The 25,235-nt window shown below is 39.9% G+C and overlaps 1 protein-coding gene and 1 long non-coding RNA gene across 3 annotated transcripts in view; one reads left to right on the forward strand and one right to left on the reverse strand.

Annotated features, from left to right (window-relative positions):
- The first annotated feature begins 1,690 nt into the window (after positions 1-1,690).
- On the forward strand, positions 1,691-24,981 carry LOC117510182. Its single transcript, XR_004560642.1, has 3 exons — positions 1,691-2,634; positions 13,811-13,815; positions 24,970-24,981. It is a non-coding gene; the product is annotated as an uncharacterized LOC117510182 (long non-coding RNA).
- mfsd3 (major facilitator superfamily domain containing 3) overlaps positions 8,683-25,235 on the reverse strand; it is an 88,271-nt gene continuing 71,718 nt past the window's right edge. The window contains exons 4-5 of one of the 2 annotated variants that reach the window (XM_034169802.1): positions 18,426-18,535; positions 8,683-9,550 (exon numbers count right to left, since the gene is read on the reverse strand). In XM_034169802.1, coding sequence (XP_034025693.1) covers positions 9,344-9,550; positions 18,426-18,535 — 317 coding nt within the window. In that variant the 3' untranslated portion in view covers positions 8,683-9,343. The remainder of the gene's footprint in view (positions 9,551-18,425; positions 18,536-25,235) is intronic. The other variant, XM_034169801.1, reaches the window with a different exon arrangement.

Here is a 25,235-nt window from a genome sequence, read left to right on the forward strand (position 1 = left end):
AGAGATTCATAATGATTCATCATGGGACTGATATTATACCTTTATTTCTGTCTCTATTGTGCAGGTGAAAGCAGCTGACATATATATATATATACACACACACACACACACACACACAGTAGTGTTCAGAATAATAGCAGTGCTATGTGACTAAAAAGATTAATCCAGGTTTCGAGTATATTTCTTATTGTTACATGGGAAACAAGGTACCAGTAGATTCTCACAAATCCAACAAGACCAAGCATTCATCATATGCACACTCTTAAGGCTATGAATTTGGGCTATTAGTAAAAAAAAAAGTAGAAAAGGGGGTGTTCACAGTAATAGTATTGTGGCATTCAGTCAGGGAGTTCGTCAATTTTGTGGAACAAACAGGTGTGAATCAGGTGTCCCCTATGTAAGGATGAAGCCAGCACCTGTTGAACATGCTTGTCTCTTTGAAAGCCTGAGGAAAATGGGACGTTCAAGACATTGTTCAGAAGAACAGCGTAGTTTGATTAAAAAGTTGACTGTTCATCTACAATGATCTCTAATGCTTTAAAATGGACAAAAAAAAAACCAGAGACGCGTGGAAGAAAATGGAAAACAACCATCAAAATGGATAGAAGAATAACCAGAATGGCAAAGGCTCACCCATTGATGAGCTCCAAGATGATCAAAGACAGTCTGGAGTTACCTGTAAGTGCTGTGACAGTTAGAAGACACCTGTGTGAAGCTAATTTATTTGCAAGAATCCCCCGCAAAGTCCCTCTGTTAAACAAAAGACGTGCAGAAGAGGTTACAATTTGCCAAAGAACACATCAACTGGCCAAAAGAGAAATGGAGGAATATTTTGTGGACTGATGAGAATAAAATTGTTCTTTTTGGATCCAAGGGCCGCAGACAGTTTGTGAGACGACCCCCAAACTCTGAATTCAAGCCACAGTTCACAGTGAAGACAGTGAAGCATGGTGGTGCAAGCATCATGATATGGGTATGTTTCTCCTACTATGGTGTTGGGCCTATATATCACATACCAGATATCATGGATCAGTTTGGATATGTCAAAATACTTGAAGAGGTCATGCTGCCTTATGCTGAAGAGGACATGCCCTTGAAATGGGTGTTTCAACAAGACAATGACCCCAAGCACACTAGTAAGCGAGCAAAATCTTGGTTCCAAACCAACAAAATTAATGCCTCGCAGATGTGAATAAATCATGAAAAACTGTGGTTATACAACTAAATACTAGTTTAGTGATTCACAGGATTGCTAAAAAAGCAGTTTGAACATAACAGTTTTGAGTTTGTAGCATCAACAGCAGATGCTACTATTATTGTGAACACCCCCTTTTCTACTTTTTTTTTTTACTAATAGCCCAATTTCATAGCCTTAAGAGTGTGCATATCATGAATGCTTGGTCTTGTTGGATTTGTGAGAATCTACTGGTACCTTGTTTCCCATGTAACAATAAGAAATATACTCAAAACCTGGATTAATCCTATTAGTCACCTAGCACTATTATTCTGAACACTACTGTATATATAATTTTGAGGGACAAAATGAATTTACTTCATTTTGGAATAAGGCTGTAACATAAAATGTGGAAAAAGTGAAGTGCTGTATATATATATATATATATATATATATATATATATATATATATACACACACACACACACACACATAATTATTTGAGAGCATTGTGTAAAATAACATTTTATAAAATAAATATTTTATGCTGCTATAACATTCCAAACCTCAAGCAAGGAAATACAGTAGTAGTAGAACCTGAAGACATACAGTACAGTGGAGTGGGTATTTTGTGTTATTGTGCCTTTGACTTTTTTATACAAGATGCAAATAATGTTAGCAAGACTTGTAGTTTATCACCAACAACAGTCTTTCAATCTTCATACATAACAGAATTTAGTGAAAATGTCTGATGAACCCAAAACAAGAAAACATCATACAACGTGAACATGCCAAATGAGATTGAATTATGTGGTTTATTCATGATTCATTAATAGTGTGTGCCATCATTTAGGGCCGCATCACACATAACACCACGTTGGGCGAAAGACACAGAAACCGGAAGAAAATCTGTGAACAAAAAATAAAATGGGGAACCTCGAAACCTTCCACCTGCTACCATCATAGCGGTCGTTATAGCAGAATTTCTGTCGTCGTGTCAATGTGAGATATGGTCATTTTTCAATGCTATCAACATGGAAGATAATTTAATTAATTGAAAGATACAACAGCATTTTAGCATTGTGCACAGTGTTATATTAAAACAGGAAGCCCAGGGTCTGATGGCAGCTGAAAAAGTTAACTTTGTGATGCTATAGTTTAATTCCCTTCTGTAATATCACACAAATTACTCACATTTATCTGTTTAAAACCCGGTCACTCTCTGCACTTAAATAATCTCTTCCTGTCCATTTTTCTTCTTCATTAAAGATGAAACAACATCTGCTTTGTTCTTGTTGCTACGATAAGCAGCAAAAGTTAAAAATTTTTAACTTTTGATGACAAGTACTGTTGGTGCACGTGGCTGCCACGGTCCCAGCCAGAGGTGGCGGAATTGTTCTGTCAACCTCTCATTGAAAACAATGAAACATCCAGTTTTCTATCTACTGCTTACAGACGACGTGAACACTGCATAAATGGCAGGGTTTGACTGTGGTCAGTTACAACTAAAGAAGGGGGTCTTTAACTTAATATGAGACTCAGTATGTATGTGTATTGGTGAATAAATTCGATCATTTAATAAATTAACCAGTTTTCTAAAGTGGGAAAAATAAACAAATGACAAAAAACCTACTTTGCTGTTGTAGATTAGATAACAGTCTCTGTTTTGATGCTGCTAGCTAGCTACTGGGTATCATATTGTGTATAATCTGCTTTGTGCCGCTACTGTACATTCACCTCTATGCATCGTACCACAAAGTGCTGATACAGTAGTGTTCAGAATAATAATAGTGCTATGTGACTAAAAAGATTAATCCAGGTTTTGAGTATATTTCTTATTGTTACATGGGAAACAAGGTACCGGTAGATTCAGTAGATTCTCACAAATCCAACAAGACCAAGCATTCAATCAATCAATCAATCAATTTTATTTATATAGCGCCAAATCACAACAAACAGTTGCCCCAAGGCGCTTTATATTGTAAGGCAAGGCCATACAATAATTACGTAAAAACCCCAATGGTCAAAACGACCCCCTGTGAGCAAGCACTTGGCGACAGTGGGAAGGAAAAACTCCCTTTTAACAGGAAGAAACCTCCAGCAGAACCAGGCTCAGGGAGGGGCAGTCTTCTGCTGGGACTGGTTGGGGCTGAGGGAGAGAACCAGGAAAAAGACATGCTGTGGAGGGGAGCAGAGATCAATCACTAATGATTAAATGCAGAGTGGTGCATACAGAGCAAAAAGAGAAAGAAACACTCAGTGCATCATGGGAACCCCCCAGCAGCATAACTAAGGGATGGTTCAGGGTCACCTGATCCAGCCCTAACTATAAGCTTTAGCAAAAAGGAAAGTTTTAAGCCTAATCTTAAAAGTAGAGAGGGTGTCTGTCTCTCTGATCCGAATTGGGAGCTGGTTCCACAGGAGAGGAGCCTGAAAGCTGAAGGCTCTGCCTCCCATTCTACTCTTACAAACCCTAGGAACTACAAGTAAGCCTGCAGTCTGAGAGCGAAGCGCTCTATTGGGGTGATATGGTACTATGAGGTCCCTAAGATAAGATGGGACCTGATTATTCAAAACCTTATAAGTAAGAAGAAGAATTTTAAATTCTATTCTAGAATTAACAGGAAGCCAATGAAGAGAGGCCAATATGGGTGAGATATGCTCTCTCCTTCTAGTCCCCGTCAGTACTCTAGCTGCAGCATTTTGAATTAACTGAAGGCTTTTCAGGGAACTTTTAGGACAACCTGATAATAATGAATTACAATAGTCCAGCCTAGAGGAAATAAATGCATGAATTAGTTTTTCAGCATCACTCTGAGACAAGACCTTTCTAATTTTAGAGATATTGCGTAAATGCAAAAAAGCAGTCTTACATATTTCTTTAATATGCGCTTTGAATGACATATCCTGATCAAAAATGACTCCAAGATTTCTCACAGTATTACTAGAGGTCAGGGTAATGCCATCCAGAGTAAGGATCTGGTTAGACACCATGTTTCTAAGATTTGTGGGGCCAAGTACAATAACTTCAGTTTTATCTGAGTTTAAAAGCAGGAAATTAGAGGTGATCCATGTCCTTATGTCTGTCAGACAATCCTGCAGTTTAGCTAATTGGTGTGTGTCCTCTGGCTTCATGGATAGATAAAGCTGGGTATCATCTGCGTAACAATGAAAATTTAAGCAATGCCGTCTAATAATACTGCCTAAGGGAAGCATGTATAAAGTGAATAAAATTGGTCCTAGCACAGAACCTTGTGGAACTCCATAATTAACCTTAGTCTGTGAAGAAGATTCCCCATTTACATGAACAAATTGTAATCTATTAGATAAATATGATTCAAACCACCGCAGCGCAGGGCCTTTAATACCTATGGCATGCTCTAATCTCTGTAATAAAATTTTATGGTCAACAGTATCAAAAGCAGCACTGAGGTCTAACAGAACAAGCACAGAGATGAGTCCACTGTCTGAGTCCATAAGAAGATCATTTGTAACCTTCACTAATGCTGTTTCTGTACTATGATGAATTCTAAAACCTGACTGAAACTCTTCAAATAGACCATTCCTCTGCAGATGATCAGTTAGCTGTTTTACAACTACCCTTTCAAGAATTTTGAGAGAAAAGGAAGGTTGGAGATTTTCCTATAATTAGCTAAGATAGCTGGGTCAAGTGATGGCTTTTTAAGTAATGGTTTAATTACTGCCACCTTAAAAGCCTGTGGTACATAGCCAACTAATAAAGATAGATTGATCATATTTAAGATCGAAGCATTAAATAATGGTAGGGCTTCCTTGAGCAGCCTGGTAGGAATGGGGTCTAATAGACATGTTGATGGTTTGGATGAAGTAACTAATGAAAATAACTCAGACAGAACAATCTGAGAGAAAGAGTCTAACCAAATACCAGCATCACTGAAAGCAGCCAAAGATAACGATACGTCTTTGGGATGGTTATGAGTAATTTTTTCTCTAATAGTTAAAATTTTATTAGCAAAGAAAGTCATGAAGTCGTTAAAGGAATACTCGGCTCAATAGAGCTCTGACTCTTTGTCAGCCTGGCTACAGTGCTGAAAAGAAACCTGGGGTTGTTCTTATTTTCTTCAATTAGTGATGAGTAGTAAGATGTCCTAGCTTTACGGAGGGCTTTTTTATAGAGCAACAGACTCTTTTTCCAGGCTAAGTGAAGATCTTCTAAATTAGTGAGACGCCATTTCCTCTCCAACTTACGGGTTATCTGCTTTAAGCTGCGAGTTTGTGAGTTATACCACGGAGTCAGGCACTTCTGATTTAAAGCTCTCTTTTTCAGAGGAGCTACAGCATCCAAAGTTGTCTTCAATGAGGATGTAAAACTACTGACGAGATACTCTATCTCACTTACAGAGTTTAGGTAGCTACTCTGCACTGTGTTGGTATATGGCATTAGAGAACATAAAGAAGGAATCATATCCTTAAACCTAGTTACAGTGCTTTCTGAAAGACTAGTAAAGAGTAAATGTAAATGTTATTAAGAAATGATCAGACAGAAGGGCGTTTTCAGGGAATACTGTTAAGTCTTCAATTTCCATACCATAAGTCAGAACAAGATCTAAGATATGATTAAAGTGGTGGGTGGACTCATTTACATTTTGAGCAAAGCCAATTGAGTCTAATAATAGATTAAATGCAGTGTTGAGGCTGTCATTCTCAGCATCTGTGTGGATGTTAAAATCGCCCACTATAATTATCTTATCTGAGCTAAGCACTAAGTCAGACAAAAGTTCTGAAAATTCACAGAGAAACTCACAGTAACGACCAGGAGGACGATAGATAACAACAAATAAAACTGGTTTTTGGGACTTCCAATTTGGATGGACAAGACTAAGAGTCAAGCTTCCAAATGAATTAAAGCTCTGTCTGGGTTTTTGATTAATTAATAAGCTGGAATGGAAGATTGCTGCTAATCCTCCGCCTCGGCCCGTGCTACGAGCATTCTGACAGTTAGTGTGACTCGGGGGTGTTGACTCATTTAAACTAACATATTCATCCTGCTGTAACCAGGTTTCTGTAAGGCAGAATAAATCAATATGTTGATCAATTATTATATCATTTACTAACAGGGACTTAGAACAGAGAGACCTAATGTTTAATAGACCACATTTAACTGTTTTAGTCTGTGGTGCAGTTGAAGGTGCTATATAATTTTTTCTTTTTGAATTTTTATGCTTAAATAGATTTTTGCTGGTTATTGGTGGTCTGGGAGCAGGCACCGTCTCTACGGGGATGGGGTAATGAGGGGATGGCAGGGGGAGAGAAGCTGCAGAGGTGTGTAAGACTACAACTCTGCTTCCTGGTCCCAACCCTGGATAGTCACGGTTTGGAGGATTTAAGAAAATTGGCCAGATTTCTAGAAATGAGAGCTGCTCCATCCAAAGTGGGATGGATGCCGTCTCTCCTAACAAGACCAGGTTTTCCCCAGAAGCTTTGCCAATTATCTATGAAGCCCACCTCATTTTTTGGACACCACTCAGACAGCCAGCAATTCAAGGAGAACATGCGGCTAAACATGTCACTCCCGGTCTGATTGGGGAGGGGCCCAGAGAAAACTACAGAGTCCGACATTGTTTTTGCAAAGTTACACACCGATTCAATGTTAATTTTAGTGACCTCCGATTGGCGTAACCGGGTGTCATTACTGCCGACGTGAATTACAATCTTACCAAATTTACGCTTAGCCTTAGTCAGCAATTTCAAATTTCCTTCAGTGTCGCCTGCTCTGGCCCCCGGAAGACAACTGACTATGGTTGCTGGTGTCGCTAACTTCACATTTCTCAAAACAGAGTCGCCAATAACCAGAGTTTGATCCTCGGCGGGTGTGTCGCCGAGAGGGGAAAAACGGTTAGTCTTTGGTCCGCAAAGACTACAGGGGCCTGGCTAGCTGTAGAATTTTCCACGGTGCGGAGCCGAGTCTCCAATTCGCCCAGCCTGGCCTCCAAAGCTACGAATAAGCTACACTTATTACAAGTACCATTACTGCTAAAGGAGGCCGAGGAATAACTAAACATTTCACACCCAGAGCAGAAAAGTGCGGGAGAGACAGGAGAAGCCGCCATGCTAAACCGGCTAAGAGCTAGTAGCTGCGCTAAGCCAGCGGATTCCTAAAAACACACAAAGTGAATAATGTGTAAATAATTTAGAGAGTGCATTCATGATATGCACACTGTTAAGGCTATGAAATTGGGCTATTAGTAAAAAAAGTAGAAAAGGGGGTGTTCACAATAATAGTAGTGTGGCATTCAGTCAGTGAGTTCGTCAATTTTGTGGAACAAACAGGTGTGAATCAGGTGTCCCCTATTTCAGGATGAAGCCAGCACCTGTTGAACATGATTTTCTCTTTGAAAGCCTGAGGAAAATGGGATGTTCAAGACATTGTTCAGAAGAACAGCGTAGTTTGATTAAAAAGTTGATTGGAGAGGGGAAAACTTATACGCAGGTGCAAAAAATTATAGGCTGTTCATCTACAATGATCTCCAATGCTTTAAAATGGACAAAAAAAAAAAAAAAACAGATGTGTGGAAGAAACGTAAAACAACCATCAAAATGAATAGAAGAATCACCAGAATGGCAAAGGCTCACCCATTGATCAGCTCCAGGATGATAGACAGTCTGGAGTTACCTGTAAGTGCTGTGACAGTTAGAAGACGCCTGTGTGAAGCTAACTTATTTGCAAGAATCCCCCACAAAGTCCCTCTGTTAAATAAAAGACGTGCAGAAGAGGTTACAATTGGCCAAAGAACACATCAATTGGCCTAAAGATAAATGGAGAAATATTTTGTGGACTGATGAGAGTTAAATTGTTCTTTTTGGGTCCAAGGGCCACAGACAGTTTGTGAGACGACCCCCAAACTCTGAATTCAAGCCACATTTCACAGTGAAGACAGTGAAGCATGGTGGTGCAAGCATCATGATATGGGCATGTTTCTCCTACTATGGTGTTGGGTCTATATATCGCATACCAGGTATCATGGATCTGTTTGGATATGTCAAAATACTTGAAGAAGTCATGGTGCCTTATGCTGAAGAGGACATGCCCTTGAAATGGGTGTTTCAACAAGACAATGACCCCAAACACACTAGTAAATGAGCAAAATCTTGGTTACAAACCAACAAAATTAATGCCTCACAGATGTGAAGAAATCATGAAAAACTGTGGTTATACAACTAAATACTAGTTTAGTGATTCACAGGATTGGTAAAAAAAAGCAGTCTGAACATAACAGTTTTGAGTTTGTAGCGTCAGCAGATGCTACTATTATTGTGAACACCCCCTTTTCTACTTTTTTTTACTAATAGCCCAATTTCATAGCCTTAAGAGTGTGTGCATATCATGAATGCTTGGTCTTGTTGGATTTGTGAGAATCTACTGAATCTACTGGCACCTTGTTTCCCATGTAACAATAAGAAATATACTCAAAACCTTGATTAATCTTTTTAGTCACATAGCACTACTATTATTCTGAACACTACTGTATGAGGTAGTTGATTTTAATGCATTTATGACTGTAAACCATAGAACTCAGGTGAACAACTAACATTCATGTACAGTACAATGTGATAGAATAAGTATCTCAAGGTAGTGCTATTGCTTTCGGCTTCAGCTCTTATTGCTGGCTCTTTAAAACAATCAAAATGGCTCAGATGATAAAAACGGCTTGATTTTATTTACTCCTAAAATCCCAAAATCCTACACCAGATTAATTCTTCACACCGACTTAATGACCCAGTCTTATTATTACAACAGCAAAAATTAAACCAACTATTCTAGCATTCAACATATCAGTTTCCTAACAATGTCATCAAGCCCAAAGTTAAGACTTTTCCAGACCTTTCCAATGCAAAGTAAAACATAAGGCCAATTGTGATGACTGTGCAAATAAAAGGAGCACCCAGTGTAAGAATACACGGCTGCATGGCTGATTCATCCTTCATAAAATGGCAACAAAAGAAACATAAAATGTTCAACACTGCTGAAACTGAGACAGCAATGGACTAAAGTTATAAATAAATACTATTCAGTATTCAAGCAGGTTTGAGGTGCTAAAATAGTGGTAGGTTTTTTTTGTTTTTGTTTTTTTTTTCTTTTTTTGCCCCTGCCAAAGCCCTGTGCGCAAACATTTGAGCCTGATCTTGATCTCACTTGGGCTGTTCTTTGAGCTGGTGTTCCCTGAGAACACCAGTGAAGGTAGCCGTCCAGACGTGCAGAGCCGTCCCAGCGGACAGGGTCAGGAAGAACAGGAAGGCAACTTGAAATCCAAACCAATCCACCAAACCTCCGGCAAGAGTACCAAACAGAAGCTTCCCCAGCACCTCCAGCGTCGCCAGGAAACTGTAGTGGGTTGCCTAAAGAAAAAAGGCAGGAGAAAGGGAGAAAGGAAAAAGAGGGAGAGGTAGGAGTAATGAGATAGAAAAAGGTGAACATAAGGATGTGGAGGACACAAGAAATGTGAGAGAAAAGGGATTTGGGTAAAGCAAAAACTCTGTAAAAACAAAAGTATCTTGGGGAAGAGGTGACCTGCTGGGAAGAGACCAAGTGCACTGAGGTTAAGGAAAGTTATGTTGAAAAATGACGCAAGAACAATGTTTCTCCTGCGATATTTTATGGGTGAGGCCAAGAACTTTTTAAAGTACTGTCATTTGAATTCGGAAAAGTAGAAATGTGCTTAAAAGGTACGTCTTGATAAGGACAACAAACATTTTACTGGAACACCCCTGATGCCGTTACTTCATTAGCTGACCTATCAAGCTAGGTTAGGCCTCACAGCATGCTGTAGTCCTGCTTGTCACTACACTGGCCAGACCATCAAAGTTCTGGAGGATTTTGTGGAGAAATCTAGGTCACAAATGAAAATGTAGTCTTTTGGTCTACTGCAATGATACTGTCATCGTCAAATACTTCTGTCCAGGGGTCTCATGACTTCATAAGCTCTTGCCAGGTGTCTCTGGACCTCATAAGCCGAGCTTCTAAAGACATGAATGTAACTTCTAAGTGACTCCCTTAAAACATTTGACACTTTCATCACATGCAAACAGACTGAGGTACAGTCAGTGACACAACTTTTGTCATTTTTCATCTGTCCACCACCACAACAGCACTGAAATCAAATAATCAATATTTTATTATAAATTTTAGCTTTATTTCAAGGGGTTTTAAAAATATTGCATTAGCCATTTAGAAACCTTCACAGACAGCTTTTTTTTGGCAAGTCGTAAGGTGGAACCTTGAACACTTACAACCCAATGAATATATCAATACAAACAATATGCTATGCTAAATCTGTGTGGAATAGGCAGTTCTCGAAAACTGAGTCACCACACACACACACACACACACACACACACACACACACACACACACACACACACACACACACACACACACACACACACACACACACACACACACAAAAGACCAGCGAGGGAAGTCACTAAGACACCCCTGGTAACACTGAAAGTGTTATAGGCTTCTATGGCTGTGACTGGACAAACTATACTCAACAAAAATATAAATGCAACACTTTTGGTTTTGCTCCCATTTTGTATGAGATGAACTCAAAGATCTAAAACTTTTTCCACATACACAATATCACCATTTCCCACAAATATTGTTCACAAACCAGTCTAAATCTGTGATAGTGAGCACTTCTCCTTTGCTGAGATAATCCATCCCACCTCACAGGTGTGCCATATCAAGATGCTGATTAGACACCATGATTAGTGCACAGGTGTGCCTTAGACTGCCCACAATAAAAGGCCACTCTGAAAGGTGCAGTTTTATCACACAGCACAATGCCACAGATGTCGTAAGATTTGAGGGAGCGTGCAATTGGCATGCTGACAGCAGGAATGTCAACCAGAGCTGTTGCTCATGTATTGAATGTTCATTTCTCTACCATAAGCCGTCTCCAAAGGCGTTTCAGAGAATTTGGCAGTACATCCAACCAGCCTCACAACTGCAGACCACGTGTAACCACACCAGCCCAGGACCTCCACATCCAGCATGTTCACCTCCAAGATCGTCTGAGACCAGCCACTCGGACAGCTGCTGAAACAATCGGTTTGCATAACCAAAGAATTTCTGCGCAAACTGTCAGAAACCGTCTCAGGGAAGCTCATCTGCATGCTCGTCGTCCTCATCGGGGTCTCGACCTGAATCCAGTTCGTCGTAGTAACCGACTTGAGTGGGCAAATGCTCACATTCGCTGGCGTTTGGCACGTTGGCGAGGTGTTCTCTTCAACTTTATGCGAAGGAGATGTGTTGCACTGCATGAGGCAAATGGTGGTCACACCAGATACTGACTGGTATCCCCCCCCCCCAATAAAACAAAACTGTACCTTTCAGAGTGGCCTTTTATTGTGGACAGTCTAAGGCACACCTGTGCACTAATCATGGTGTCTAATCAGCATCTTGATATGGCACACCTGTGAGGTTGGATGGATTATCTCAGCAAAGGAGAAGTGCTCACTATCACAGATTTAGACTGGTTTGTGAACAATATTAGAGGGAAATGGTGATATTAGGTATGTGGAAAAAGTTTTAGATCTTTGAGTTCATCTCATACAAAATGGGAGCAAAACCAAAAGTGTTGCGTTTATATTTTTGTTGAGTGTAGAAAGTGCAATGTTTTTTTTAATCTGTTGCACCATTAATTATACAGCTTCCACCTACAGTCTAGCTCGGGGGTCTACAACCCTGTTCCTGGAGAGCGCCTGGCCTACATGTTTTCCATGTCTATGTACTCAAGTCACACCTGATTTTTTTTTAAATTGGTGTTTTCCAGCTCTTGATTGGCTGAGAACACCTAATAAAGTTAATTACCTGGGAGTGGAACAAGGACAATTAGAAAACATGCAGGGCAGGTGCTCTCCAGGAACTGGGTTGGTGACCCCTGGTTTAGGTTGAGGACAATAGCAACTTATAAGACAGCATTTCAACTACTGGAATCAGAACATCCATTGATTATATAAAGATCCCAAAATCTAGTCTATGCCAGCACTGACAAGAGTGGAAACCAGAATACATCACTGACAATTACCAGAATTCACTGGAAATCAATCAGAAATTCATTTTGTCCCTCAAAATTATATGTACAGTAGTGTTCAGAATAATAGTAGTGCTATGTGACTAAAAAGATTAATCCAGGTTTTGAGTATATTTCTTATTGTTACGTGGGAAACAAGGTACCAGTAGATTCAGTAGATTCTCACAAATCCAACAAGATCAAACATTCATGATATGCACACTCTTAAGGCTATGAAATTGGGCTATTAGTAAAAAAAAAAAAGTAGAAAAGGGGGTGTTCACAATAATAGTAGCATCTGCTGTTGACGCTACAAACTCAAAACTATTATGTTCAAACTGCTTTTTTCGAAATCCTGTGAATCACTAAACTAGTATTTAGTTGTATAACCACAGTTTTTCATGATTTCTTCACATCTGCGAGGCATTAATTTTGTTGGTTTGGAACCAAGATTTTGCTCGTTTACTAGTGTGCTTGGGGTCATTGTCTTGTTGAAACACCCATTTCAAGGGCATGTCCTCTTCAGCATAAGGCAGCATGACCTCTTCAAGTATTTTGACATATCCAAACTGATCCATGATATCTGGTATGCGATATATAGGCCCAACACCATAGTAGGAGAAACATGCCCATATCATGATGCTTGCACCACCATGCTTCACTGTCTTCACTGTGAACTGTGGCTTGAATTCAGAGTTTGGGGGTCGTCTCACAAACTGTCTGCGGCTCTTGGACCCAAAAAGAACAATTTTACTCTCATCAGTCCACAAAATATTCCTCCATTTCTCTTTAGGCCAGTTGATGTGTTCTTTGGCAAATTGTAACCTCTTCTGCACATGTCTTTTATTTAACAGAGGGACTTTGCGGGGGATTCTTGCAAATAAATTAGCTTCACACAGGCGTCTTCTAACTGTCACAGCACTTACAGGTAACCCCAGACTGTCTTTGATCATCCTGGAGGTGATCAATGGGTGAGCCTTTGCCATTCTGGTTATTCCTCTATCCATTTTGATGGTGGTTTTCCGTTTTCTTCTATGCGTCTCTTTTTTTTTTGTCCATTTTAAAGCATTGGAGATCACTGTAGATGAACAGCCTATAATTTTTTACACCTGTGTCCCATTTTCCTCAGGCTTTCAAAGAGACAAGCATGTTCAACAGGTGCTAGCTTCGTCCTTACATAGGGGACACCTGACTCACACCTGTTTGTTCCACAAAATTGACGAACTCACTGACTGAATGCCACACTATTATTGTGAACACCCCCTTTTCTACTTTTTTTACTAATAGCCCAATTTCATAGCCTTAAGAGTGTGCATATCATGAATGCTTGGTCTTGTTGGATTTGTGAGAATCTACTGAATCTATTGGTACCTTGTTTCCCATGTAACAATAAGAAATATACTCAAAACCTGGATTAATCTTTTTAGTCACATAGCACTACTATTATTCTGAACACTACTATAGGTGTTATAAATGGATGCAAAGATTTCTTGCAATTCCAAGAAAAGAGCGTCTCAACCTGCCTAAAAACGTTCAGCCCCAATACCACAGATTCCTATAGATTTAGCTGTTCCTCACTGAGATGTAGTGGTTCACAGCTGACTGACTGATCAGTCACCAGGACCGGAGATGAATTATCAGGAAGTTCAAAAACCAATTACACTGGTCAAAAAAAAAAAAAAAAAAAAAATTTTTTTCTTACATGGACTTTGAGAACTGATTTATGGTAATGTTGGGGTGCTAAATCCAAATCTGAGCTCAGATTTCCTTTATCACATGATGCCTTTTTGCAATCTGCATGTTCCGTATTGATGGATTACGTACAAGTTGCTCATTCACTCAGACGTTTCATGCCACTAATCATACACAAAAACAGCTTCAAAAGCATAGTTTTAAACCAGGTTGGCGAAATGTGAACGACAGCCGTAATATCATTTATGACACAGAGGAGGTGTGCGAGACTGCAGCTTTTGCTTCCATGTTTGACAAAAGAAATATGGTTTCATATCTCAAAAAGGTGATGTGACTGGCACAAACTAACACCAGATTCAGATTCAGCACCCCCAAATTACCCAAAAACCATTGAAAAACTCGATGCAAGAAAATCATGTTACCAGTGTTGTTTTTTGTTTGTTTTTTAAACAAATCCCATCATTGTCAGCAATCAAGTCTGCACTGAACTGGTCAAACATGAAACCTAGTAAAGCTCTTTTTTCTGCAGAGACACCTGTGGGCTCAATAGCTAGAGGCACTGTTTTTAAATCACCATGATGTTAAATTAAAAAAAAGACAAAAAAAAAAAGACTAAAGAAAACTAAGGCAAAAAAAAAAATGTCCAAACTACCTGTCCTGTCATTGAATTAGTGCTTGAAAATGTTTTATTTTCACATTTATTTTCACAATCCAAAAACTATGAAAACAGTTTAATAAACTATTTGCTCTCTAAACAGTTTTCATCCTACAATGCAACAGGGAGATGAATAAACTATACACACATTTAAAAAACAAACAAACCATGACCTGAATATGTACATTGGTTTGACATCATCAGAATACGTCCAAATAACTAGGGGTGAAATGATACACAACTCCATGGTACAATCATCATACACCTATTATGACAAATAATTACATCACTGTTCATTCTAATTATGAAGAAAGAAATATTTGCTGAATATTTTAATTTCAAAGAAACAAGTTATCAATCAATCAATTTTTTTTATATAGCGCCAAATCACAACAAACAGTTGCCCCAAGGCGCTTTATATTGTAAGGTAAGGCCATACAATAATTATGTAAAACCCCAACGGTCAAAACGACCCCCTGTGAGCAAGCACTTGGCTACAGTGGGAAGGAAAAACTCCCTTTTAACAGGAAGAAACCTCCAGCAGAACCAGGCTCAGGGAGGGGCAGTCTTCTGCTGGGACTGGTTGGGGCTGAGGGAGAGAACCAGGAAAAAGACATGCTGTGGAGGGGAGCAGAGATCGATCACTAATGATTAAATGCAGAGTGGTGCATACAGAGCAAAAAGAGAAAGAAACAGTGCATGTGAAGTATAACTTATAAACCTGTTATCTGTTTCCTATTTTTACATTTTACAAATAATTTATCATTCTTCTACCAAGAGGTTGTTATTTGTTATAGCTGTAGTAGTTGACATTTCATCGCATCACAACACTCAAAAGAAGACACAATTCAATATAGGCTTCATGATACTATCTCATGATAATATTATCATGATGCATCATTACGCCCCTACAAATAATTCTAATTGAAAATAATGTTATTTGGACACATTCTGATCATGTTAAACTGACGTACAAATTTAAATTGTGTTCATTCATCAGACTATTTTTTCAGTGCTGAACACACAGCACAAAGTGGATTTAAGAATCTTTAGGAACACCCACAAAAGTGCAAAAGGGTAACGATAGAAGAGTGAAATAGAAAAGCTGCCTGAAAGAGAAAGCGTGAGATCATGGTCTGAGACGATGGATGGAGGCCAACTAAAGAAACCGATCTGATCTCCACCTTTAGGCTTTCAGGATGGAAGATAAGAGTGAGAGAGAGACGGAAGGAGATTATCTAATATTCACACCTCCTTCCTCTGTATGAGAGCAGCATATTCAGTAGTTACAAACAGGACACCTATACTGACACCTAGATTACCAACCGAACACATGCACACATGAACACGACTTATTTCCTTTATTCATCCATACTTCAAATTAAATGAGGATCAAACTAATTTACTTTTTATAATGGCAAGAAATAATTCTGACTTTTCTCTAGGAGAACTGAAGTTTCTCCTACAGAACTTGAAACATTCGTTTGCTTGCATTTCATTTCAAAAAAATGTTTGCTCCACCATCCAAGACAAACACTCACGGTCATTTTAATCACCGAAATATCTATCAGATGCTTCTCACTACTAAACAAAAGATGTAAATGAAATGTTTGCACTTTGCAGAAAATGGTGAGGTCATGCGTACAGTGTGTACTCTTTGAGGAGTAACTCAGGTCCGTGCGCTGAGGTGCACAGAACCGAGAGCCTGTGTGACCACAGCAAAGTGGACGTCCTTTATTCTGAGCAACTTGTTTAACAGATTTGGTTTCATTCTCTTGGGGATCGTTAGCAAGCACTCACGCTATCAGCTTTCTGTCACTGGATAGCGCTACCTTCAATAATGCACACACACACAGAGCAGAAGTAAGGTCATGCTCTTGGTGTGTGTGTGTTTGTACAGAGACACCTACAGGCTCACACACTAAAAAGCAAACAGTATACATGTCATGAGAACATCTCAAATTAACCCGAGGAATACGGTGATTCTCACAGGTTGTGATTACTTCCCTCATGTTTTCATTATTTATTTCATTCGTAACTGGAGACAAATATTTTTAGTGCCATCTGATTTTTTCCCCCTCCTACTTCTCCACTGATGACAAGTTACATGATAATTTGTCACCTTCAGAGACTGACTGAGTGTCTGAAGAGCTGTGTGAACATCCATCACCTCCAGGCAACAATGGCCCACTTACAATGGGGACAAAAGCACTTATGTGAAAGATGACGGAGGAAAAAAAAAAGAGAAAAAATTCAGAACATTTAAAGGACGTCGGAATGTCACAGAATACAGTAAAGGACAATGTCAGTGAGGAGCAACCAAAAGGGCCAGGGTGTGTATGTGTGTGTGTGTGTGTGTAAGTGATGAAGACAAACTGGGTCTGCTGAGATGTTTGAGATTTTCCAGGTAGAAACAGCTGATGAGAGCTGACAGGTAGAAAGTAATGCCAGGGAACACACATGATGATGATGGGTGTGGTTGTGCATGTTGAAAAACTCCCTCTTTGGCTCTCACAGATGACCAGAAGAAATGACCTCAAACTACAATACAAGACAATATGGATTAAATGGACTGCATTTACATAGCGCTTTTCCATCTGCATCACACGCTCAAAGCGCTTTACAATAATGCCTCACATTCACCCCGATGGGTGCTGCCATACAAGGCGCTCACTACACACTGGGAGCAACTCGGGGATTAATGACTTTGCCCAAGGGCCCTTAGTGATTTTCCAGTCAGGCTGGGATTTGAACCGAGGACCTTCTGGTCTCATGCCCCAGCGCCTTAACCACTAGACCATCCTAACAGTAGTCAATACATTATGTATTCAGAAAAAGGAACGACAAAAAAAAAACAGACGTCTGTAGCAGCTGTAGGATCGATAAAACTCTGACCAGTATAAGCCCCGCGGTGCGCTGTCAAAAACCAATCAGATGCCTTCATGTCTACTTCTTTCTTCTCGCATCACCAGGCTCAACACCCCCCTCTCTCTCCCCCTCCCTCCTCCGTGCGTGCACGCTCATCCCGTTTCACTTCGGTACAATGGCAGAGGGAATACAGCCGAAACAATCACTTCCACTGGATTGTGCCATGTCGGATGAATCATTTTCTCTGCAAACTGGCCGTTGAAAACGGCTGTAATCACTTCCTGAATGACACAGGACCGCTCCAGCTTCAGCCGTATGCGTGCACCTAACAAGCTGGAGAAAGCATTTTGAGCCGTCTAAAATGGTAATTATTTGTCTTGTTTACATTGTCATGGCTTGATACAACAGTTGCGTGTTCTTTCCTTCTTGTGTGCAGCTATTAAAGTATGTTTAGAATAGATTTAACTTCTTGTTATAATGTTCAGACGAGCTGCGCTCTGATGCGATCCGCTGACGTCACCCCTCACTCTGTTCACTTCCTTCTTTACTCCACTTGATGAGCTGCACGTCGTGTTGGACAGTAGATGGCGCCACATAGCACGACATTTATGAGTGAAAGATTTTTTTGAACATTTCAAAATTCTCTGTGCGCAACAGACAGCTTTCCTCTGCCCCACTGAGTCCCACAGTCGGTTGCACGTTCAAGTTTGTGGGGGCGTGGCTTTGGACGGAGCACTGACGGGGTAGGGAGGAGGGGGTGGAATCTAGAGGAGGTGCTACTTTCAAATCTTCCTAGCTGTCTTGCTAGCTCTCCAGGACTACCAACTCTAGCTTTAATGCTTTCCATTCAGTGTCAAAGTGTTTTTACATCTTTTTCAGATACCACAGCGGACGGAGTAATCATAACGCACCTAGTAATTAACAATTACAAAACCTGAGGCTCTGGAATAAGGCTGTTGGCAGGTATTGATATCTATTTTACCTGAATGCTCTCTTCAGCCCTTTGAGTGCAATGCATCATGGTAGTGAAGGTGAGCGTGGTGATGAGCCCACCCAGGAAGTGTTGAATGCTCATACTCATGACAGCCATCCCTGCGGAAGTAAACACACAAAATGAAAGCAGGTGTACACAAAGACTCAATATTTATAGCAGCTCAAGAAGAATGAAAGGAAACATTGTGGCCTTCACCGATAACAGAGGAACTACATTAAGAAAACTCTCATTGTGACAGTGCTGTGTGCTCCGCTACACTTCTCTCTACACTATACTGTGCAGAAGTCAAAGCAAGGGTTATGTGTCTGCTTCCTCCCACCACCTCCCCCCCTCGTCCCCAAAACACATGTAGTGTATCCTCTGAGGGGAGGTGTTGGAGCGATGTTAGAGGGAAACAGAGGAACCACAGAGCCTATCTGTCTCTGCTCCCGCTAACACTGAATTATTCACTCAAGCCGACAGTTTTTGCAGAATAAGACTCTTCAATCAGCGACACGAGGCTGTTGGAGTTGCACAGATACACCGACTGATCAGACTGGAAGAGTGGGAAGCAGGGGGTTATCATGTAATATTGAAAATTCTGAAACTGAATGTTTTCCCTCTGTTTTTGGTGCACTTTTCTTGAAATCTTTGTTCTGGGTTTAAAGCATAGGGAGAGAAAGGCCTGATAGAGGCACAGATGACTTTGGCAGAGATGAATGGCTAGGATATGAATCCCAAATGCTTTGTGACTAGCTGTGCAATGGAATCAGATATGTCATTCAGACAGTAACAATGAAATGACTCTCTGGAGAAAAAGATGGGGGGGCATAAAACATGTCTGTCAATGTCCTCTGCATTAACTGCGTTTGTGCTGCCTGACTACATACCATTTGGCGCAGATGTTAATGCTGTAGGACACTGATGCAGCGCTACGTTACAGTCACTGCTTGTTGCAGCTGATCAGTTTCAGGCCACCCACCCAAAAACCAGAAAGGCTTCAGTCTTTACACAATAGCACTGAAAAAAAATTCCACTGTGAAGTGACATGTCTATTGTCAAACTCTGACATGAAGAATGTTACATAATCTTGATATCACATTACTTACATGGTAACCAAACATTTTCTATATTTCCATTAAAAGGACACTTTGTGTTTCAAATACCCATAAGGTGACAAACACCTCAACATGACAGTGGTGCAGTCAACATCGAACATCGCAATGTTCATATTTTGTTGTCAGAAGTGTACGTTTAATTACTGAAGCCAGTGTTTGTTGGAGTTACTCTCGCTTTACAAATGCAGCTTTGATGAAAAGATTTTAAGGCTTTTCTATTTGTCATATCAAGCAAATAGCAAAACAGGAGCTCTGCAGCAGCCTGTGGTCATAATGAGCTACAATATTAAAAATTATAGGTTTCTTTTTTGGTCATTTGCTTGTTTTGTTTGGATGATGTACTTTATTTTAGAGTGTTACATTTCTGCACGTAAGTATTTTTATTTATCAAACAGGTATTAGTTGAAATACAGGTGACACCACTTGTATTTCAACCTTCTATGCAAAGGAAAACAGTTTGCTCCACTCATACTTCTCTCCTGTGCAGATCAACCTCATCCTCATTATCCCTGGATTCTGCAACATTAAGTGAATGACAGTGTGGCGGGATGCCAGTCTGTTGCACATTGTTTCAACTGCCGAGGTGAGTACCCATTTACAGCTGGGTGGACTCGGATGATGCATATGAAGTGTATTCCCCAACGCCCTGGGTATGACTAAAAACTGCATCCAGCTGTGGCTCTCCCAACAGAGTGGTGAACGTGAGGCTGCACCTTAGCCACAGTTGCCTCTGGGCTCCCCTTGGGCAGGGGTCAGTACCTGTATATTGCCTCCCTGCTCGGGGTTACGAGCTTCTCCCTGGGTTACTGGGCTGCCACATCCAGGGGACATAGGGCTCTTTACCCTTGGTCGGCAACCTATCTAGGAGAGAGCACACTCCAAATTCAAACCTCTGCTGTCTTGCAGGTATTCTCTTTAGGAAAAGGCTCAGGATAAACCCTAACAAATTCCGGCGTTGGAAACCCTAAGGTAGCTCGTTGTTGAATTCAGCTTTGCTCTGGCAGTTCCTGTGACCGTGCTGGCACCAAACTGTAGCAAACCTGCTGTTCCTCTGGATTTGTCAGCGAGGTGGAGAGGGGGACAAGGTGCATGGGCAACAGCCTGTCCTCCATACCACAACGTCCAGGCTAATAGAGTAGGCACCCATGGTCAGCCATGACCGACATCGGCCTATTATCCCCAAGGACATATCATTCCACTGAGACAATTCTCACTAAAGTGGTAAATGATCTTCTCCTTGAAATGGATTCTGACACTGGTGCTGTTAGATCTTAGTGCTGCATCTGATACAGACAAACTTATGAATCATTCATTTCTCTTAGTTCCAATTTATATGATAAACATTGCCCTTTTGTGTTAAAAGTTGGAAATAAGCAAAACAATGATAAACCTTGGATCACTAAAGGGCCTGTCACAGTGGCGTATTCGTAGAGCTGCTCATTGCAGCGTTGTGTTTCATTTAAATACGGCCGAAATACACGCGTACTCAGCCTTTAACAGTGTTCGTTCATACTTGCAGCTGCGTGTGTTCATGTTTTAATGTGTGCACACAATCGCGTGTGCCATGCTGCACCAGTTTCAGTGCTATTTTCTGCCTCTCTGGAAGTGCGCTCTGTTCTCTACGGCATGGTGTGGTGCGGCTCAAAAACAGAGTCATTTAACATTATTATTATTATTATTATTTATTTATGCAGCAAGTGCGTGTTTATTTTAGCGTCACAGCTCTTTTCGGCTTTGATCAGACTGATCGATCAGGGTGTTTGATGAGCACACCGACATGCAGCGAGTGCGTGTTTATTTTAAAGAGTCACAGCTCTGATTAGACACACACCCAGAGAGAGAGAGAGAGAGAGAGAGAGAGAGAGGGGGGTTTTATTTAAGGAGTCTGATAGAGGAGAGACAGCGGTTTTATTTTAAGGAGACTCAGACTCCTCAAAATAAAACCTCTCTCTCTCTCTCTCTCTCTGTGTGTGACAGAGAGAGAGAGAGAGGTTTTATTTTGAGGAGTCTGATAGAGGAGAGCAAGCGGTTTTATTTTAAGGAGAAGCAGACTCCTCAAAATAAAACCGCTCTCTCTCCTCTATCAGACTCCGCAAAATAAAACCTCTCTCTCTCTCTCTCTCTGTCACACACACACACACACAGAGAGAGAGAGAGAGAGAGAGAGAGAGGTTTTATGAAACGATGCGACACAGTGAAACAGTCCTCATATAATTAGTCCAGTATGATAAAGTGACGCAACGATCTTGCAGTATTTATAGCTCCAGAAGAACAGGGAGATGTGAAATGGCGCACAGTACTGTGTTGCAGCGTGGGCGGGCTCACAATAGCGGACAGTAGCACGGTGTTGTGTGTACTCGCGTGAAGGCTCCATGCTGTGCTGTACGCCGAAGAAAAACAGGTTTAATTTCTTCCGTCCTACGCGCGTAGCCCTCAACATACTGCTGCGTATTGAGAAAAAACTCCACGTGAAGTGGGCGGAGAGCTGCTCATTACAGCAAAGAAGACGCTGTAATGAGCAGCTCTACGAATACGCCAATGTGACAGGGGCTTAAGGAACTTCAGAATACACACATACACACATATACATATATATGCAACCCCTGGCAAAAATTATGGAATCACCGGCCTCAGAGGATGTTCATTCAGTTGTTTAATTTTGTAGAAAAAAAGCAGATCACAGACATGACACAAAACTAAAGTCATTTCAAATGGCAACTTTCTGGCTTTAAGAAACACTATAAGAAATCAAGAAAAAAAGATTGTGGCAGTCAGTAACGGTTACTTTTATAGACCAAGCAGAGGAAAAAAATATGGAATCACTCAATTCTGAGGAAAAAATTATGGAATCACCCTGTAAATTTTCATCCCCCAAATTAACACCTGCATCAAATCAGATCTGCTCATTGACACTGACCTTATGCCATGACATTGACCCTATGTGTCTTTTTGCAAGGAATGTTTTTGCAGTTTTTGCTCTATAGCAAGATGCATTATCATCTTGAAAAATGATTTCATCATCCCCAAACATCCTTTCAGTTGTCCAAAATATCAACATAAACTTGTGCATTTATTGATGATGTAATGACAGCCATCTCTCCAGTGCCTTTACCTGACATGCAGCCCCATATCATCAATGACTGTGGAAATTTACATGTTCTCTTCAGGCAGTCATCTTTATAAATCTCATTGGAACGGCACCAAACAAAAGTTCCAGCATCATCACCTTGCCCAATGCAGATTCGAGATTCATCACTGAATATGACTTTCATCCAGTCATCCACAGTCCACAATTGCTTTTCCTTAGCCCATTGTAACCTTGTTTTTTCTGTGTAGGTGTTAATGATGCCTTTCGTTTAGCTTTTCTGTATGTAAATCCCATTTCCTTTAGGCGGTTTCTTAAGTTCGGTCACAGACGTTGACTCCAGTTTCCTCCCATTCGTTCCTCATTTGTTTTGTTGCACATTTTTCGATTTTTGAGACATATTGCTTTAAGTTTTCTGTCTTGACGCTTTGATGTCTTCCATGGTCTACCAGTATGTTTGCCTTTAACAACCTTCCCATGTTGTTTGTATTTGGTCCAGAGTTTAGACACAGCTGACTGTGAACAACCAACATCTTTTGCAACATTGCATGATGATTTACTCTCTTTTAAGAGTTTGATAATCCTCTCCTTTGTTTCAATTGACATCTCTCGTGTTGGAGCCATGATTCATGTCAGTCCACTTGGTGCAACAGCTCTCCAAGGTGTGATCACTCCTTTTTAGATGCAGACTAACGAGCAGATCTGATTTGATGCAGGTGTTACTTTTGGGGATGAAAATTTACAGGGTGATTCCATATTTTTTTCTAAAAAAGTAACCGTTACTGACTGCCACAATCTTTTGATTTCTTATAGTGTTTCTTAAAGCCAGAAAGTTGCCATTTGAAATGACTTTAGTTTTGTGTCATGTCTGTGATCTGCTTTTTTTTCTACAAAATTAAACAACTGAATGAACATCCTCCGAGGCCGGTGATTCCATAATTTTTGCCAGGGGTTGTACATATACATATATATATTGTTTGTTTTTTGTGCAAGCAGTTTTAAATTTAGAACTGAAGCTGAGAGAAGATATAAGAAAACAAACTAACGAGCATTATCTTGTAGTGATTTATTGGAAAAAATAAAAGAAACATAAAGAGTACTTGGAAGGTTTTAAATGAAATCATAAATAAGAAAAAAAGTTGTGAAAGAATATCCTGCCTATTTTATGGAAATACTGACACAACTGTTAAAGAAAACAAAGCTACAGCAGATCATGTTAATGGTTATTTTGTTAATGTGGGTAAAAACTTAGCAAATTCAACTGTATCTTCTAAAACATGCTCTTTGGATCACAGCAAAACAATGAAACAGTTCTGGATTCAGTGTTCATTAAAGAAACAGATAAAAAAAGAAATTATTGAGTAGTTACAGTTGAGTAGTTAGTTCACAAACGTAAGGGGGAAAAAAAAAAATCAACTGATACGTAGTGACAATTTTGATATGTTTTTAGTTAAAAATATTATTGATTGTATTGTTAAGCCTTTAATGTATATCTGTAATTTGTCAATGACTGGGAAATTTCCTTGCAAAATGAAAAAAGCAAAAGTCATGCCATTGTTCATATCTAGTGACAAACATGTTTTTTCAAATTATAGGCCAATCTTCCTCTTACCACAATTTTCTAAAATTTTAGAAAAGGTATTTGTAATGAAGTTAAATGATTTTTTAACTAAACATCATATCCTTAGCGAGCAGCAATACAGTTTTAGGAAGAATAGCACTACTTCATTGGCTGTAATGGATTTCGTTGACCAAATTTCCAACATGATTGAATATAAGTAATATACTGTAGGGTTTTTTAATTTAAAGAAAGCATTTGATACTATAGCTCATACCTTGCTATTGGACAAATTACAGAAGTATGGTATCAGGGGATTCACACATGATTGGATAACAAGCTACTTACACAATAGGTATAAGTGTGTCCACCATTGGTGGGAAAAATTCTGAATTCTTGAAGATTACTTGTGGGGTGCCCCGGGGTTCAGTCCTTGGCCCATTGTTGTTTTGTATATTAATGATCAGTGGTGGGCACAGCTAACCAAAAAGTTAGCTTCGATAACAGATAATCGGATAACTGAAAAGTTATCTTTTATGAAGCTAAACCGATAAACCACCCAAAAAATTATCAGAAGCTACAGCTAACCAATAACTTTCAGTATTGTCTCTAGTACACTTGCAACTAACAAGCTGATTTTGAGTTTTAACACCATGATCGCTTCTGGTAGCATCAAAGATGACCACAACCCCAAATAATAAGTCAGCATTTCTGTCTTTGTGCACCCTGCCCACTGCTGGAAGCTCCTGTTTACTACATAGCTTGCAGTAGTGCGTCATTATTCTTTAACAGAATGCAGCAGTATCGCCGTGAGGCGGAGGTCTTGGAAAGTAAAGCAGTGCTGACTTATGGTTTTGATTTCTAAATAAAATTAATACGAATAGAATAACTCCATTAATGTCAATTCTGTCACTTGTACAAAGTTAAAATATAACATATATCTTTTAATTTTAAATAATGCACTAATTCTGAAGTTTTGTAACAAACAGACAGATGCCAAAGGGATTAAGGGTAAAATGTGCCTCTGCTAACACTGATTGGTTGACTCATTCATTCTA

The sequence above is a fragment of the Thalassophryne amazonica genome, chromosome 5, assembly GCF_902500255.1.
Source record: "Thalassophryne amazonica chromosome 5, fThaAma1.1, whole genome shotgun sequence".
NCBI lineage: Eukaryota > Metazoa > Chordata > Actinopteri > Batrachoidiformes > Batrachoididae > Thalassophryne > Thalassophryne amazonica.